This window comes from Panthera onca, chromosome X (genome assembly GCF_046562875.1).
Source record: "Panthera onca isolate mPanOnc1 chromosome X, mPanOnc1 haplotype 2, whole genome shotgun sequence".
NCBI classification, from domain to species: Eukaryota; Metazoa; Chordata; class Mammalia; order Carnivora; family Felidae; genus Panthera; species Panthera onca.
In genome coordinates, this window is record NC_138357.1 from 1,221,926 (window position 1) to 1,236,976 (window position 15,051).

A 15,051-nucleotide genomic window follows, 5' to 3' on the forward strand; every position below is an offset into this window, starting at 1 on the left:
TGTGTCTCCCTCTCTCTCTGCCCCTCCCCCAATCATGCTCTGTCTCTCTCTGTCTCAGAAATAAATAAACATAAATTTTTTTAAAAAAAGTAATAACCACTCTTGTCATCTGGAAAACTTTATATGCTGCCTTAAATAACTCTTGATTCAAAGAATATAGTTAAACTAAAATTGAAGGTTATCTGTAAAATAACAACAAGGGGCACCTGGGTGGCTCAGTTGGTTGAGCGCCTGACTCTTGATTCAGTTCAGGTCATGATCCCAGGGTTGTGGGATTGAGCCCCAAGTCAGACTCTGCAATGAGTGTGGAGCCTACTTAAGATTCTCTCTCTCCCTCTTCCCTTCTCTACTTGCATGTTCTCTCTCTTTCTAGAAAAATATATATATAACGATGGTGAAAGCACTAGGTATTCAGACTCCTGTAAGTAGGGTTTAAGCAGTGCTGAGAGAAAATACTTGTGTTAATAAACATGAAAATAAAGGAATAAAGTATCCAACTCAAAAGGTTAGAAAACAAACCAAAAATAAACCTAGGAAAATCAGGGGGAAAAAAGGAAAAAGTAAAGATAAAAGCAGAAATCAGTTAACTAGAAAATAATAGAATAAGTCCAAGAGTAGGCTATTCAAAAGAATAAAACAGATATGTTAGCCGTCATAATCAATAAAAAGGAGAAGAAATCACAAATACACAAAACAAGAAAAGAAAATGGGTACGGGGCATTTGAGTGGTTCAGTCAGTTAAACATCCAACTCTAGATTTTGGCTTAGGTCATGATCTCACGGTTTGTGGGATCAAGTGCCATGCTGGGCTCTATGCTGACAGCAGGGAGCCTGCTTGGGATTCTCTCTCTCCCTCTCAAAATAAATAAATAAACTTTTAAAAAAGAAAATGGGTAGATAACCACAGATTTACAGCAAATAATAGGAAATATAAGACAATATTTTTCAACTCTATGCAAATAAATTTAGGGACCTAGAGGAAATATTTCATTCTCTAGGATTATGTGAATAACTAAAACTCACCCTAGATAAGAGAAACTCTATAAAATTTTAAAAGACTATTCCTAGAAAAGAAATAGGAAATGTTGTTCAAAAGTGACCCCCATTGGGCTCAAATAAATTAATTTCTTTTTTTAAGTGTTTATTTTTTTTTTTTGAGAGAGAGAAGTGGAGCATGAGCAGGGGAGGGGCAGAGAGAGAGAGGGAGAGAGAGAGAATCTCAAGCAGGCTCCACACTCATCACAGAGCCCAATGTGGGGCTCGATCTCACAAACCCTGAGATCATGACCTAAGCCAAAATCAAGAGTTGGATTCTTAAATGACTGAGCCACCCAGGCACCCCAAATAAATTAATTTATTTTTTGTTAAGTTTATTTATTTATTTTGAGATAGAGAGAGAACAAGTGGGAGAGGGGCAGAGAGAGAGAGAATCCCAAGCAGGCTCTGCACTGGCAGCATGGAGTCTGATGTGGACTTGAACCCACGAACCACAAGATCACGACCTGAGCTGAAATCAAGAGTTGGATGCTTAACTGACTGAGCCACCCAGGCATCCCTAATAAATTAATTTTTTAAAAAGTTTTTTTTTTTTTAATAAAGCAACATCTAGGGATGCCTAGCTGGCTCAGTCAGTAAAGCATGCAACTCTTGATCTTGGGGTTGTGAATTTGAACTCCACGTTGGGTGTAAAGATTACTTAAAATCTTAAAAAAGCAACTCTTACCAAAAGCAGCAGATCAACTAAATTCAGATGGGAATTCAACCAAACCTTTAAGTTGCAGGTGATTCCTATGCTATGTAAACTATTTCAAGGCATAAAAAGGTAAAATTTTCGGTTTTTCGTTATGAAATATTGATACCAACAAAGCACAAAAAATATGCAATTGCAGATGAATCTCACTTAGGAAAACCATTAAAAATACTAAATAAAATATAGCAAAACATAATCTAGTAACTCATTTAAAAATCAAAGCATAACCAAGTAAGATTTATTTTTAGGAATGTAAAGATGGTTCCATATTAGAAAATCTATGAATGTATTTCACATTTTCATAGACCAACAGTAAAAAATCACATGATCATCCCTAAAGACTTTGAAGAGGCATTTAGTAAAATTTAATATCCATTCTTTTTAATTATTATTGGTTACAGGAGTATAATTTAGTGATTCATCACTTACATATAACACCCAGTGCTCACTCATCACAAGTGCCCTCCTTAATGCCCATCACTCATTTAGCCCATCACCTCACCCTTCCATTTTTTAAAATATCCATTATTGCTTTGCAAATATCTCTCAATAAAGTCAGATTAGAGGGATACTTCCTCAATATGACATTTCTTTTTTTATATACATAATTTATAATTTATTGTCAAGTTAGCTGACATACAGTGTATACAGTGTGCTCTTGGCTTCAGGAGTAGTTTCCCATGATTCATCACTTACATACAACACCCAGTGCTCATCCCAACAAGTGCCCTTTTCATTGCCCATCACCCATTTTCCCCGCCCCCAATCCCCCACCCCCGTCAACCCTCAGTTTGTTCTCTATATTTGTCTCTTATGGTTTGTCTCCCTCTCTGTAACTATTTTTTCTCTTTCCCTTTCCCCAAGGTCTTCTGTTAACTTTCTCAACTTCCACATATGAGTGAAAACATATGCTATCTGTCTTTCTGTGACTGACTTATTTCACTTAGGATAATACCCTTCAGTTCCATCCATGTTGTTGCAAATGGCAAGATTTCTTTGTTTTTCATTGCCAAGTAGAATTCAATTGAGTGTGTGTGTGTGTGTGTGTGTGTGTGATTATATATATATATATATATATATATATATATACCACATCTTCTTTATCCATTCACCAGTTGATGGACATTTGTGCTCTTTCCATACTTTTGTCATTGTTGATAACACTGATATAAACATTGGGGTACATGTACCCCTATGAATCAGCACTCTTCTCAACATCACTCATTATCAGGGAAATACAAACCAAAACCACATTGAGATATCACCTCACACTGGTCACACCCATACCGGTCAGAGTGGCTAAAATTAACTACTCAGGAAACAACAGATGTTGGCGAGGATATGGAGAAAGGGGAACCCTCTTGCATTGTTGGTGGGAATGCAAACTGTTGCAGCCACTCTGAAAACACTGTGGATGTTCCTCAAAAAATTAAAAATAGAATTACCCTATGACCCAGCAAGAGCACTACTAGGAATTTATTTATTTATTTTTTAAATTAGGCCTCATGCCCAGTGTGGAGCCCAATGCAGAATTTGAACTCAAGATCCTGAGATCAAGACCTGAGATCAAGAGTAGGACATTTAACCTACTGAGCCACTCAGGTGCTCCAACATGATATTTCTATGTCAACCAAAACTCCAACACCATGTTTAGTGTAAAAAATACTAGAAGTGACCCCATTAAGACATGAAAAACCTAAGATATCCTCTTGCACCACTGTAATTTAATGTTATTGTGAAGACAGACAATAAAATCAGACAAGAAAAAAAATTAAAGGAGAAGGTAAATTTATCATTATTTGAGAATGATACCTGGAAAACATAACAGAATCCAAGTGAAAAACCATTACAAATAAGATAATTTAGTAAGGTGGCCCAGTACACAACTGATATACAAAAACCAGGGGTCTTCATTAACAAAAGCAATAACTAATAAATAAAACACCATTTACAATACCAATAAAAGCTGTGAAATACCCAGGAATAAGTTTAACATGAAAATGAGCAAGAGAAAAATTTCAGGAACTTCAGAAAGATAAAAATAAGACTTGAACAAGATAGTTTTGATAATGTATCTTATAGAACCCAACAATGTCCAAAACATTATCACTTCAACATGTAATCAATATAAGAATATTAATGAGATATTTTGCATTTTTTATTCATACTAATGCTTTGAGTTTCATTGTATATTTTACATGACTTACACTTTATATACTCAGGCGCTGCAAGTGGTTTGTAGCTACCATATTGGACAGTGCAGATGAGAGAGTGAGGGGAGAAATAATCATGATCACAAAATGCTGATGGGCAGGTAAATGGGTAGATATCTCTTTTTGTATAACTATATGTAGAGAAATTTGATATGATCTATCAAAATTTACATATATATGTCATTTGCCCCCACATACCACTTCTAGGAATTTATCCCACAGCGTATGTCATGGGACATTCAGTATTTTTAAGTTTCTTTGTTCATTTAGGCTATTGCATGCAGAAAGGTTGTAGATTGTACTTTATTACCCTGCAGTATAAGAATATCCACTTTATCACATTGCTGGTTTTGGTCAATGAAAATGGTAACTTGACTGTTTCAAAATCACATTTCTTTTATTATTAATGAGGCTGATTTTTCCCATATTTTTGTCATTCATTTTGTTTCTTCTGATATGAATTGTCTTTTCATGTTCTCCATTCATTTTATTTTTATGTCTTAATGGATTGTATTTTTTAAATTATTTATATAAGATTTTTAATTAGAAGAATGGCATGTTTTCCAACACCAACAACCAATTCTATGATTCTCCAGTCACCAACTGAGCGTCCAACAATTTGACTCAACTCTGACACTAACTACCTTGTTAGCACAGTCACCCACAATTTAAGGGCTAAGTCCCACAAGACTGTCCCCTACTTAAGTGCCATTTGCAAGTCAGTCCCAGCTGACTTCAACCAACTGTCTATAATTCAGAGGTTCCCACAACCCCTTCTTCAGGCTTGATGTTTTCTAGAATGGCTCATAGAACTCAGGAATGCACTTTACTTATGTTTACTGGTTTATTATAAAGTATATTATAAAGGATGCAAATGAAAAGCCAAGTGGAGAGGTACATAGGGCAAAGTCTGGAAGGGTCCCAAGCACAGGAGCTTCTGTCCCATGGATTTTGGGTGCTCCACCCTTCCAGCATGTTGATGTGCTCATCAACCTGGAAGCCCTCTGAACCCATTGTTTAGGGGTTCTTATGGAGGTTTCATCATGTAGGCATGATCAATTAACTCAGTCTCCAGCCTCTCCCATCTCAGGAGGTTAGGGGAGGAGGAAGGGGTGAAAGTTCTAGGTTCCTAATAAAGACTTGGTCTTCTGGTGACCAGCCCCATCCTGAAGCTATGTAGAGGCTCAACAAGAGTCACCATATTAGAACAAAAATGCTTTTATCAACCAGGAAATTCCAAAGGTTTTAGGAGCTCTGTGTCAGGAACTGGGGACAAAGACCAAATAAATGTTTGTGTTTGTCACATAAATGGTGACTATTTTCCTCACTTGATTTGCTTTTCTTGTGGATAAATCTACCCATTATCCTTTGTGATCTCTTCCATTGCTTTTGTGCTCCAGGAGTAGCATGAGAATAGGTGTATATCCACAGGATCTGTATGTTGATTCATCTTCCAATAGCACTCTGTTTAAATTATTTTACCTTTTAACATCCGGCAGAAAAAAAGTCCTTACTGATCACAGTTGTTGTTGTTTTTCTTGTTTTGTTTTTTTTCTCTTCTCTGCCATTTATTCTTCCAATTTAGCAGTAAAAGCCTTTCCTCAAATTAAAAAAAAAAAGATTGTGTTCAGGTTCTAAATGTCTGAAACCTATAAATTAACCCAAGTCTTCCCATCCAAGAAGGTGTTATGTCTTTTCCTTTGACCAGATTCTCTTAAGAGAATCTCTGCAGTCTCCTCATATAGGCTCCTTTCATTTCTTATTAAGACAATATTTTATCCTCGTTGCTATTGTGTTTGGGATATTTTTCCAGTGCCACTTTTAAGTAGTTTTTCCTCCCTGAATTGGAAGAGTTTTATTGATTTTTGCATTACTTATTTTGCAATCTGTAAATTTGTTCCTCTTAGTTCTAGTAGTTTTTCAGCTTGATTATCTTGGATTTTCCAGAAAGATACTCCTATTTTCATATGATCATAGTTTTTTCCCCTTCCTTTCTAATATTAATACCTAATACATCTGTTTTCTGATTTACTGCTAGACTAGAATTTTGACGAAAATGTTAAATGATAGTCATGGTAGAGGGAATCCCTGTTGTTGCCCTGATCTTAATATGAATAGTGTTTCAACACTACGTACCTAAGTTGGCCATGTTGAGAAATGTGGTGAATCTACTCTTTTCATTTCATCTGGGAATGTTCTCTGTGAGGTCAGCAAGTAAGTCTATGGCTTGAGAAGTGTATTGACATACTGTGATCCATGTAAGAGCTCAAAGGGGTACCCATCTCTTTCTCCACTTGGATCAGAAACTTTGTGAATGTGTCTTGAAGTCACAACCTGTGCATCTACTGCCATCTCGTGACAAGGGCCTCCAGTTGCAGATTTTGTTCTTGAGAAGTGAAAGGAGCCTCTTTATTTCCATCTAACAAATTATTCCTACACAAGCAGAAGGTGAATTCCATTGCTTCTCTGATGACGTCCCTCACCTAAAAAATGTAGATAACAGCATCTCCATCACAAGATTGGTGATTAAGTGAGTAAATACATGTACTTGCTCAAAACAGTGCCCAGCACAAAACAAGATGCTCCATTGCTTATTATGATTCATGCCACTAACAGGGGATCGTGGTAAAAATTCATGAGGCAGACATGGTTTGAGGAGGAGCCATGAAGGACATATAGAATGAATGGAAAATTAAATCCTCAAACAAACAAGCTGTCCATCTGGGGCCTGACACGAGAGTCATCCAGGGAGGTTTGGTTGAAAGAGTGATTGAATATGATTGCAGCAGAAATTTGGGCAGAGCTGGACATCTGTTAAATCTTATATGGATAGTCCCCTCCTACATCAATAATGAGGCAAGCACAAGATGACATAATCACTCAGGAGCAGAAGATGCTGTCACCAAGACCAGATCTTTCTCCAGCTGAGGAGGCTCCTTAGGGCCCCTTTCATGTCCTTATTCCTAAGACTATAAATGAAGGGGTTGAGCATGGGAGCCACCACTGCATACAGCACAGTGGCCACTGAATCCTCAGATGTGTAGGAAGAAGAAGGACGCAGATACACCCCAAATAAAGTTCCATAGAACAATGACACCACAACAAGGTGGGAACTACAAGTGGAAAAGGCTTTAAGTTTGCTCTGGGAGGAATGAAGTCTTAGGATGGCTGAGAAAATGTGCATGTAGGAAATAGAAATAAAGAGGAAAGGAGCAACAAAAATAAAGCTCCCCAGGATGTAAACAACCAACTCATTGTCGTGGATACTTGAACAAGAAAGCTTTAGCAATGCATAGAGTTCACAGAAAATATGGTGAATTCTGACACTTGCACAAAATGACAGTGTATCCATCAAGAGGGTGTGGATCAAAGGATAGATGTTTGTGATAATCAGAGCCAGAGACAATAATGTGATACAGAATTTGGGGCTCATGGTTATGGTATAGTGAAGAGGGTGACATATGGCTACAAATCTGTCATATGCCATCACTGCCAAGAGGACATTGTCCAGTTCTAGAAACAAGATTAGAAAATACATCTGAGTAAGGCATCCAGTGTAAGATATGGACTGGCTCAGGGTTTGGATATTGAGCAGCATCTTTGGTATAGTGACAGAAGTGAAGCAGATGTCAACCCAGGACAGGTTGGCTATGAAGAAGTACATGGGGGTGTGGAGATGGGAGGTAGAGCCAATGGCCAGGATGATGAGCAGGTTCCCCACCACAGCAACCAGGTACATGGACAGGAATAGACTGAAGAGGAGGGGCTGATTCTCAGGCACATCTGACAGTCCCAGGAGGAGGAATTCTGAGACAACAGTTTGATTGCTTCCCACCATGGCTTCTGGTTTCTGTAAATATGCATTGGAAGTACATCTGTCAACACAAGCAGAGGCAATCTGGGAAAACATGCACAGCAACCTTCATCCTTGGCTGAAATAATACTTGGTGACACTTGGGAAGGAAATCCAACCTGGAGTAGTGAGGGCAAGAAAGTGTGTGGCTCCCTGGTCATGAGAGAATGCAGGACAGGTGAGCTAAGGCCTTTCTTGTGACTTAACTCAGTCAGGAGCTCCTCTTCCTTCTCAAGAAGAAAAGAAGGACCAGGCAGAGAAGAAGATGGAACTGAAAGTAAGGCCTAGTTTGGGGAGAGTGGGGAAGCAGCAAAAGCAATTGAGTTGTCACAATGGGTGCATTATTTTATCCATATAGGGGTCAGGGTGATGACCATAAAGCAAAATTCTGTGTGTGCATGTGTGTGTATACTTACACAAACATACGGAGACATATATATTCAAATGTATGTATTCATTGAAAAATACATGAAAGCATATTCACCAAAATGCTAATAGTGGTTATCTCTGGCATGTGAGATTTTAACTTAAATCTTTTTTTAATGTTTATTTATTTTTGAGAGAGAGAGAGAGAGAGAAACAGAGCACGAGCAGGGGAGGGGCAGAGAGAGAGAGGGAGACACAGAATCCGAATCAGGCTGCAGGCTCTGAGCTGTCAGCACAGAGCCCGATGCAGGGCTCAAACTCACAAACCGTGAGATTGTGACCTGAGTCAAAGTCGGACGCTTAACCGACTGAGACACCCAGGTGCCCCAAATCTTTTTTTTTTTAACAATAAACATATATCAACTTGCTAAACTATGTTCCAAGGATGTTAATATTTCTTTCAAAATGTTTCTGTGATGGACTAAGTTTGAATCATAAGCACAATTAGGGGCTCAAGACTCATGAAACCTTGTCATACATAGGGCATCTCTAAGAAATTATGTCTTTGTATCTTTGTCTCTCTTTTCAAGTTCATGTTGTGGATTCCACAAAGGCTAAATGCTCATGTGGTTTCATTCCACTAGATAGAAAGATTTACATTAATAAATCTGAAATTCAGGTAAAATGTAAACTTAGTAAAATCTGATCTTAAAATATTGACTCAAAAATAGGCAGATGATGAATAATCAAATATCCATGGAAAAAAATGAAAATTTTTCATGGATATTCACTTAAAAGTAAAATACATGTTTTAATCCATGTGCTTTTAAGAAAAAAATATTTTGGTTCATCAGATTTTCAGCCCACTAATACCCTCTTCAAATATTAAAAGTTTACAAGGGAAAGAATGACATCTTTCTGGTTCACCACTGAATCATCATGGCCTCAAGCCAGCATAACACTGAAATCAAAACCTGGCAACAATAAGCATATGCATAAAAGAATAATGAGGCAAAAATCTCAATACATGCAAATCCAGTCTAGCAAGCAATATATTGGAGGGATAAGGCATCAAATAAGAATATAAAAATGATTGGTATTATGACATCTACTAATGCAAATAATCATATGAATTGATGGTAGAAAAAACTACATTATAAATCTAATCGATGCTAACATGGCACTTGTAAAACTTCACATTATTTCTTGATTTTTACAACCTGTAAGCAGGATTGGAATATAAGCCTGATTCAAAGCACCAGAGTCTCTATGTTCTTTCCTTCAAGCCAACTGCCTCACCCAAAGCTCTCCCTTCAGACCCCAACTTTCACTGGGCCTTCTGCAACTCATAATCTGTAATCAATGTCTTCTCAAAGCATTCCCTCTACCTTCTGCCTTGAAGGAGGCTTGGCTCTATACCCTGAGGGCACTACTTTCTTGCAGCCCTCTTCAAGGTAAACTATCTTTTCTTCTCACACCCCATATACCTCAGGGTAAGGAGATAGGGTCAGTGACCTTTCCTCCTCCCAGTGCTACTTTTCAGCCCAGTAGTTCTTCTCCATTAAAAAAAAATCCCAGGAGTGACATCAGCAAAACTAACAGAAGTAGGAGCTCCGAGAGCCTGTCCCTCCACAGAAATAGTGAAAAAAAATAGCAAAAATAGAATCAATGTTGTCAGAACTCACAAAAATAGTCAATTATTTCCAAAAATCAATCACATGTTGAATCAAGAAAAGGGCAACTTAAACACAGTAGAACATTCTGGTGTCTTAACTTTAGCCTTGCCCCCATATCCCTTCCCAGCACAGCAGCGTTTTGAAGATGGCAGCCTACATTCCCATTGTAATACTTGGCTCAGAAGGGAGGAGAACAGATTTTGTTCCCAAGGAACTGGGTTTGTCTGTTTGGACCTAGCTGGAAATTCCCTGAAGGTCTGACACAAGGCACTGGCCCTCCTTTCACCTAACTCAGAACTCCCTCAGGACAGAAAAGTAGGTAAGAAGGTATTCCTTAAGAACAATGAACAAGTCACTGCCTCTTAGGGCAAAAGATTACGGTTGAGACAAATAATAGACATGTCAAATGTCTTAGAGGAAAAATTGGGGAAATTTACTTTTGGGGAATATTGATTTTGAAAAGCTTCTGTTTATAATGGGAAAATATAAAAAGTCATATGCATGCCCAGGACTGGATGCATGCTCAGAAAAAACCTGATAAGCTTTCACCTCCAACTGGTATTTAGGATCAGATAAACACAGGCAATGGAGGCTAAGATATAGTTATAAACAGACTGGCTAAGCTTTGAAAAAGTACACAACATACAGCCAAGCTTCGAAGACCAGGAGACTAATTTATTCTTTTTATTTATTTTTTAAAAACTTGTTTGTCTGTTTGTTTTGGGGGAGAGAGAGTGTGAGCAAGGGAGGGGCAGAGAGAGAGGAAGAAAGAGAATCCCAAGCACATGGAGCCTGGCGTGTGGCTTGATCTCACAAAACATGAGATCATGACCTGAGCCAAAATCAAGATTCAGACTCTTAACTGACTGAACCACCAAGGTGCCCCTCTTTTTATTTATTTCTTTTTCTCCCCTCCAGTTTAAGAAGATCTCTGGAAAACTATTATCTGACCAAAAGCTAAAACAACAGAGACTTCGGAGACCACACATGATAAAACAGGTTTTGGAAAATAGTTTAGAAGTCACCAAACCAACAAGCAACTACAAACCACAGAAAGCAACAAAAACAAACCCTGAATAGAAGAAAGAATGTAATTTCCAGAGATACCTCATTATAATATTCAACATGTCCAGTTTTCAATGAAAAATTATGAGGCATGCAGAGAAACAAGTAAATATGGCTCATTCACAGGATGAAAACAAATTAAAAAAACTGTTTATAAAAAGGCACAAACATTGGACTTACTACAAAAAGACTTTAATTTTTTAAATATGTTCAAAAAGCTAAAGGAAGCCATAACAATATATCAACAAATAGAGAATATCAACAAAGTGATAAAAATTATAAAAAGGAGCCAAATAGAAAATGTGGAACTGAAAAGTACAAAAATTGAAAGGAATAATTCTGATAAAGTATCAATAGTATATTTGAGCAGATAGAAAAAAGAATATGTGAACTTGAAGATAGATAGACTGAAATTAGTGTGAGGAACATAAAGAAAAAAAATTTTTTAAATGAACAGAGTCTAAGAGACCTATGGAACATTATCAAGTAGACCAACATATGCATTGTGGGAGTCCCTGAATGAGAAAAGGAGAGAGGAAAAAAGGCCAAAAGGAATATTTAAAGAAATAATGGCTGAAAATTGCCCAAATTTGATGAAAGCATGAATCCATACATTCAAAAAGTACAATGAATTCTAAGTAAGATAAAAACAAGCAGACCCACACCAAGACATACTATTATCAAATTGTCAAAAGCCAAAGACTAAAAGAGAATCTTGAAAGCAGCAAAAGAACAACTTGTCATTTACAAGTAATCCTCAATAAGACTAACAATTTCTCATCAAAATCCATGGAGACCAGAAGGCACCTGGGTGACATATTTAATGTGACCAAAGGGGGGGAAATGTCAACCAAGAATTCTATATCTAGCAAACTTATCCTTTAAAAATTAAGAAGAAATTAAGACATTCCCTGATAAACTAAATCTGAGAGAATTCATTACTAGTAGATCTATCCGACAAGTAGTGCTAAAGGGAGCATTTCAGGCTGAAAGGAAAGGACACTAACAGTCACTAGTGTGACTATCACTTCAAGGACACTAACTTGAAGTCATACAAAGAAATAAAGAACATCAGTAGAAATAAATACATAGGTAAATATAAAAGTCAATATTAATGTAATTTTGGGTTTTAACTCCTTTTTTTCATATATCATTTTAAATGTATAAAACAATCATTATAAAATAATGTTAATGAGCATACAATATGTAAAGATGTAAATTGTGTGAATAACAACATAAAAGGGGAAAGGTGGAGCTGTATAAAAGCAGCCTTTTTGCATACTACTCAAGTAAAGTTGGCATTAATTCAAACTAGATTGTTACAAGTAAAAGATGTTAATTATAATCCCCAGGGTAACCACTAAGAAAATATATAGTGAAAGAAATTATAAGGAAATCAAGATGGTAAATAGAAAATACATATCTAACATAAAAGTAGACAGTAATGGAGGTATTGAGGAACAAAAATGATATAAGACATATGGGGGAAGAAAGAAAAATAGTAAAAGGAAGATCTTATCAGTAACTACTTTAAATGTATGTGGATTACATGGTCCAATTAAAAACAGAGAGTGGAAAAATGGATTTTTAAAACATAACCCAACTATATGCTCTATACAAGATACTTTAGATCAAAAACACAAATAGATTGAAAGTTAAGAAATAAAAAAGATGCCATGCAAATAATAACCTAAAGAGTGCTGGGGTAGCTAATACTAAAATCAGATAAAATATACTTTAAGTCAAAAATATGAGACAAAGAAGAATATTAATGATAAAAAGGTCAACTCATTAAGAAGATATCACTATTGTAAACATATACACAGCTAGCAACAAATCACAAAATATATGAAGCAAACACTGACCGAATTGAAAGGAGATATAGCCAGTTCCACAATAATGGCCAGAGACTTCGATACTCTACTTTCAATAATGAAAAGAACAACCAGATAGAAGATCAATAAGGCAACAGAGGATGTGAACAACATATAAAGCAACTAGATCTAACATACTTATACAGAATACACCACCCAATGGTAGGGGAATACACATTTTTCTCGAGTGTACATTAAACATTCCCCAGGATAGACCATGTATTAAGCCACAAAATAAATCTCAGTAAAATTTAAAATATTTAAATCATATATACTATAGTCTGCAACTGTAATGGAATGAAACTAGAAATAAATAACAAAAGGAAAACTGGAAAATATGCAAATATGTAGAAATTAAATAACACATTTTTTTTTTTTAATTTTTTTTTTTTCAACGGTTTTTATTTATTTTTGGGACAGAGAGAGACAGAGCATGAACGGGGGAGGGGCAGAGAGAGAGGGAGACACAGAACCGGAATCAGGCTCCAGGCTCTGAGCCATCAGCCCAGAGCCTGACGCGGGGCTCGAACTCACGGACCGCGAGATCGTGACCTGGCTGAAGTCGGACGCTTAACCGACTGCGCCACCCAGGCGCCCCAATAACACATTTTTAAACAAACAATCAAAAAAGAAATCACGAGGGAAATTAGAAAATACATAGAGATGAATGAAAATGAAAAACAACATACCAAAACTAATGGGATGCAGTGAAATCAATGTTCAGAGGGAAATATCTAGTTTTAAACACCTACCTTAAAAAGATCAGGAATAAGATAAGGATGCTCACTTTTATGAATGCTATTCAACATTGTACTAGAATTCTAGCCAGAGCAATTAAACAAGAAAAAGAAAGAAAAATCACTTAAATTGGAATGTAAGAAGCACAATTATCTCTATTCACAGATGATTGTATCGTACATATAAAATCCTAAAGAACCCATCAAAAAAATCTCCTAGATTTAATCATCAAATTCAGCCAAGTTTCACCATATGAGATCAACACACAAAAATCAGTTGTAATACTCTACACTAGCAATGAACTGTGGGAAATCAAATAGCTATGTCCTGGGTTAGGAGATTATAGGGAATGCATTGAAAAGCAGAAAACTGCTCTCTGGCTTTGCTAAAAACAGCGGCCATGCTTTGCTTATCTACTTAATGTATATCTAGGGGTTAGGCCCTGCCTATACTCATAAATTCCATAAGCCATGTCATCGCATGGAATATTTTACCCTGTCTTAACTTGTTTTTCTGCACGTTTTCTATATGTTCTTACTGGCATGTAGCCCACCAATGTATTGCTCATTTCTTCCCTAAATGTATGCTCAATAACTATGGGAGCTTGACAGTAGCCACTCGGGGAGACTTCCCTTAGCCTCCCTTTCACCTCTCTTGACTTGCATGGAGTCTTTTTTCCTTTATTTTTTAAATGTTTATTTATTTTTGAGAAAGCAAGGCAGAGAATGAGTAGGGGAGGGGCAGAGAGACAGGGAGATACAGAATCCAAAGCAGGCTCCAGGCTCTGAGCTGTCAGCACAGAGCCTGACACAGGGCTCGAGCCCACAAACCATGAGATCATGACCTGAGCCAAAGTTAAATGCTTAACCAACTGAACCACCCAGGCACCCCTGCATGGAGTTTTGAGTAATCCTTTGAGCCATCCTTGGCTTTGTTTGGACAAAGCTGAAAGCCAAACCCACAATGAACAATGAAATTGAAATTAGGAAAATAATAGCATCTATAATAATAACAAAAAGATGAAAACACTTAGGAATAAATGTAACCAAGGGGATACAAGACTTATACATTGAAAACTATAAAACATTGCTCAAAGAAATTGAAGAAGGTCTAAATAAATGGAAAGACTTACCATGTACATGGATTGGAAGACTTAATATTATTAAGATGGCTATACTCACAAAGTGGTCTACATACTCAATACAGTACTTTTTAAATATTTATTTATTTTGAGAGAGAGAGAGAGAGAGAGAGAATGAGCAGGTGAAGGGCAGAGAGAGAGAGGGAGAGAGAGAATCCCAAGCAGGCTCCATGCCTGACACAGGGCAGCACAGAGCCCGACACAGGGCTCAATCTCACAAACTGCAAGATCATGACCTGACCCAAAATCAAGAGTCTGACACTTGACTGACTGAGCCACCCAGGCGCCCCATCAATGCAGTCCTTATCAAAATCTCAATGGCCTTTTTTGCAGAAATGGAAGAGATAATCCAAAAATTCATAGGGAATTCAAGGG

General features: G+C 37.0%; 2 protein-coding genes across 2 annotated transcripts in view; one reads left to right on the plus strand and one right to left on the minus strand.

Annotated features, from left to right (window-relative positions):
* GAB3 (GRB2 associated binding protein 3) overlaps window positions 1-15,051 on the plus strand; it is a 289,515-nt gene that overhangs the window by 184,651 nt on the left and 89,813 nt on the right. The window lies entirely within an intron of this gene.
* On the minus strand, window positions 6,863-7,801 carry LOC145713546 (olfactory receptor 1D2-like). Its single transcript, XM_081792407.1, has one exon. It carries the CDS (start codon window positions 7,799-7,801, stop codon window positions 6,863-6,865), a length of 939 nt encoding a protein of 312 aa, XP_081648533.1.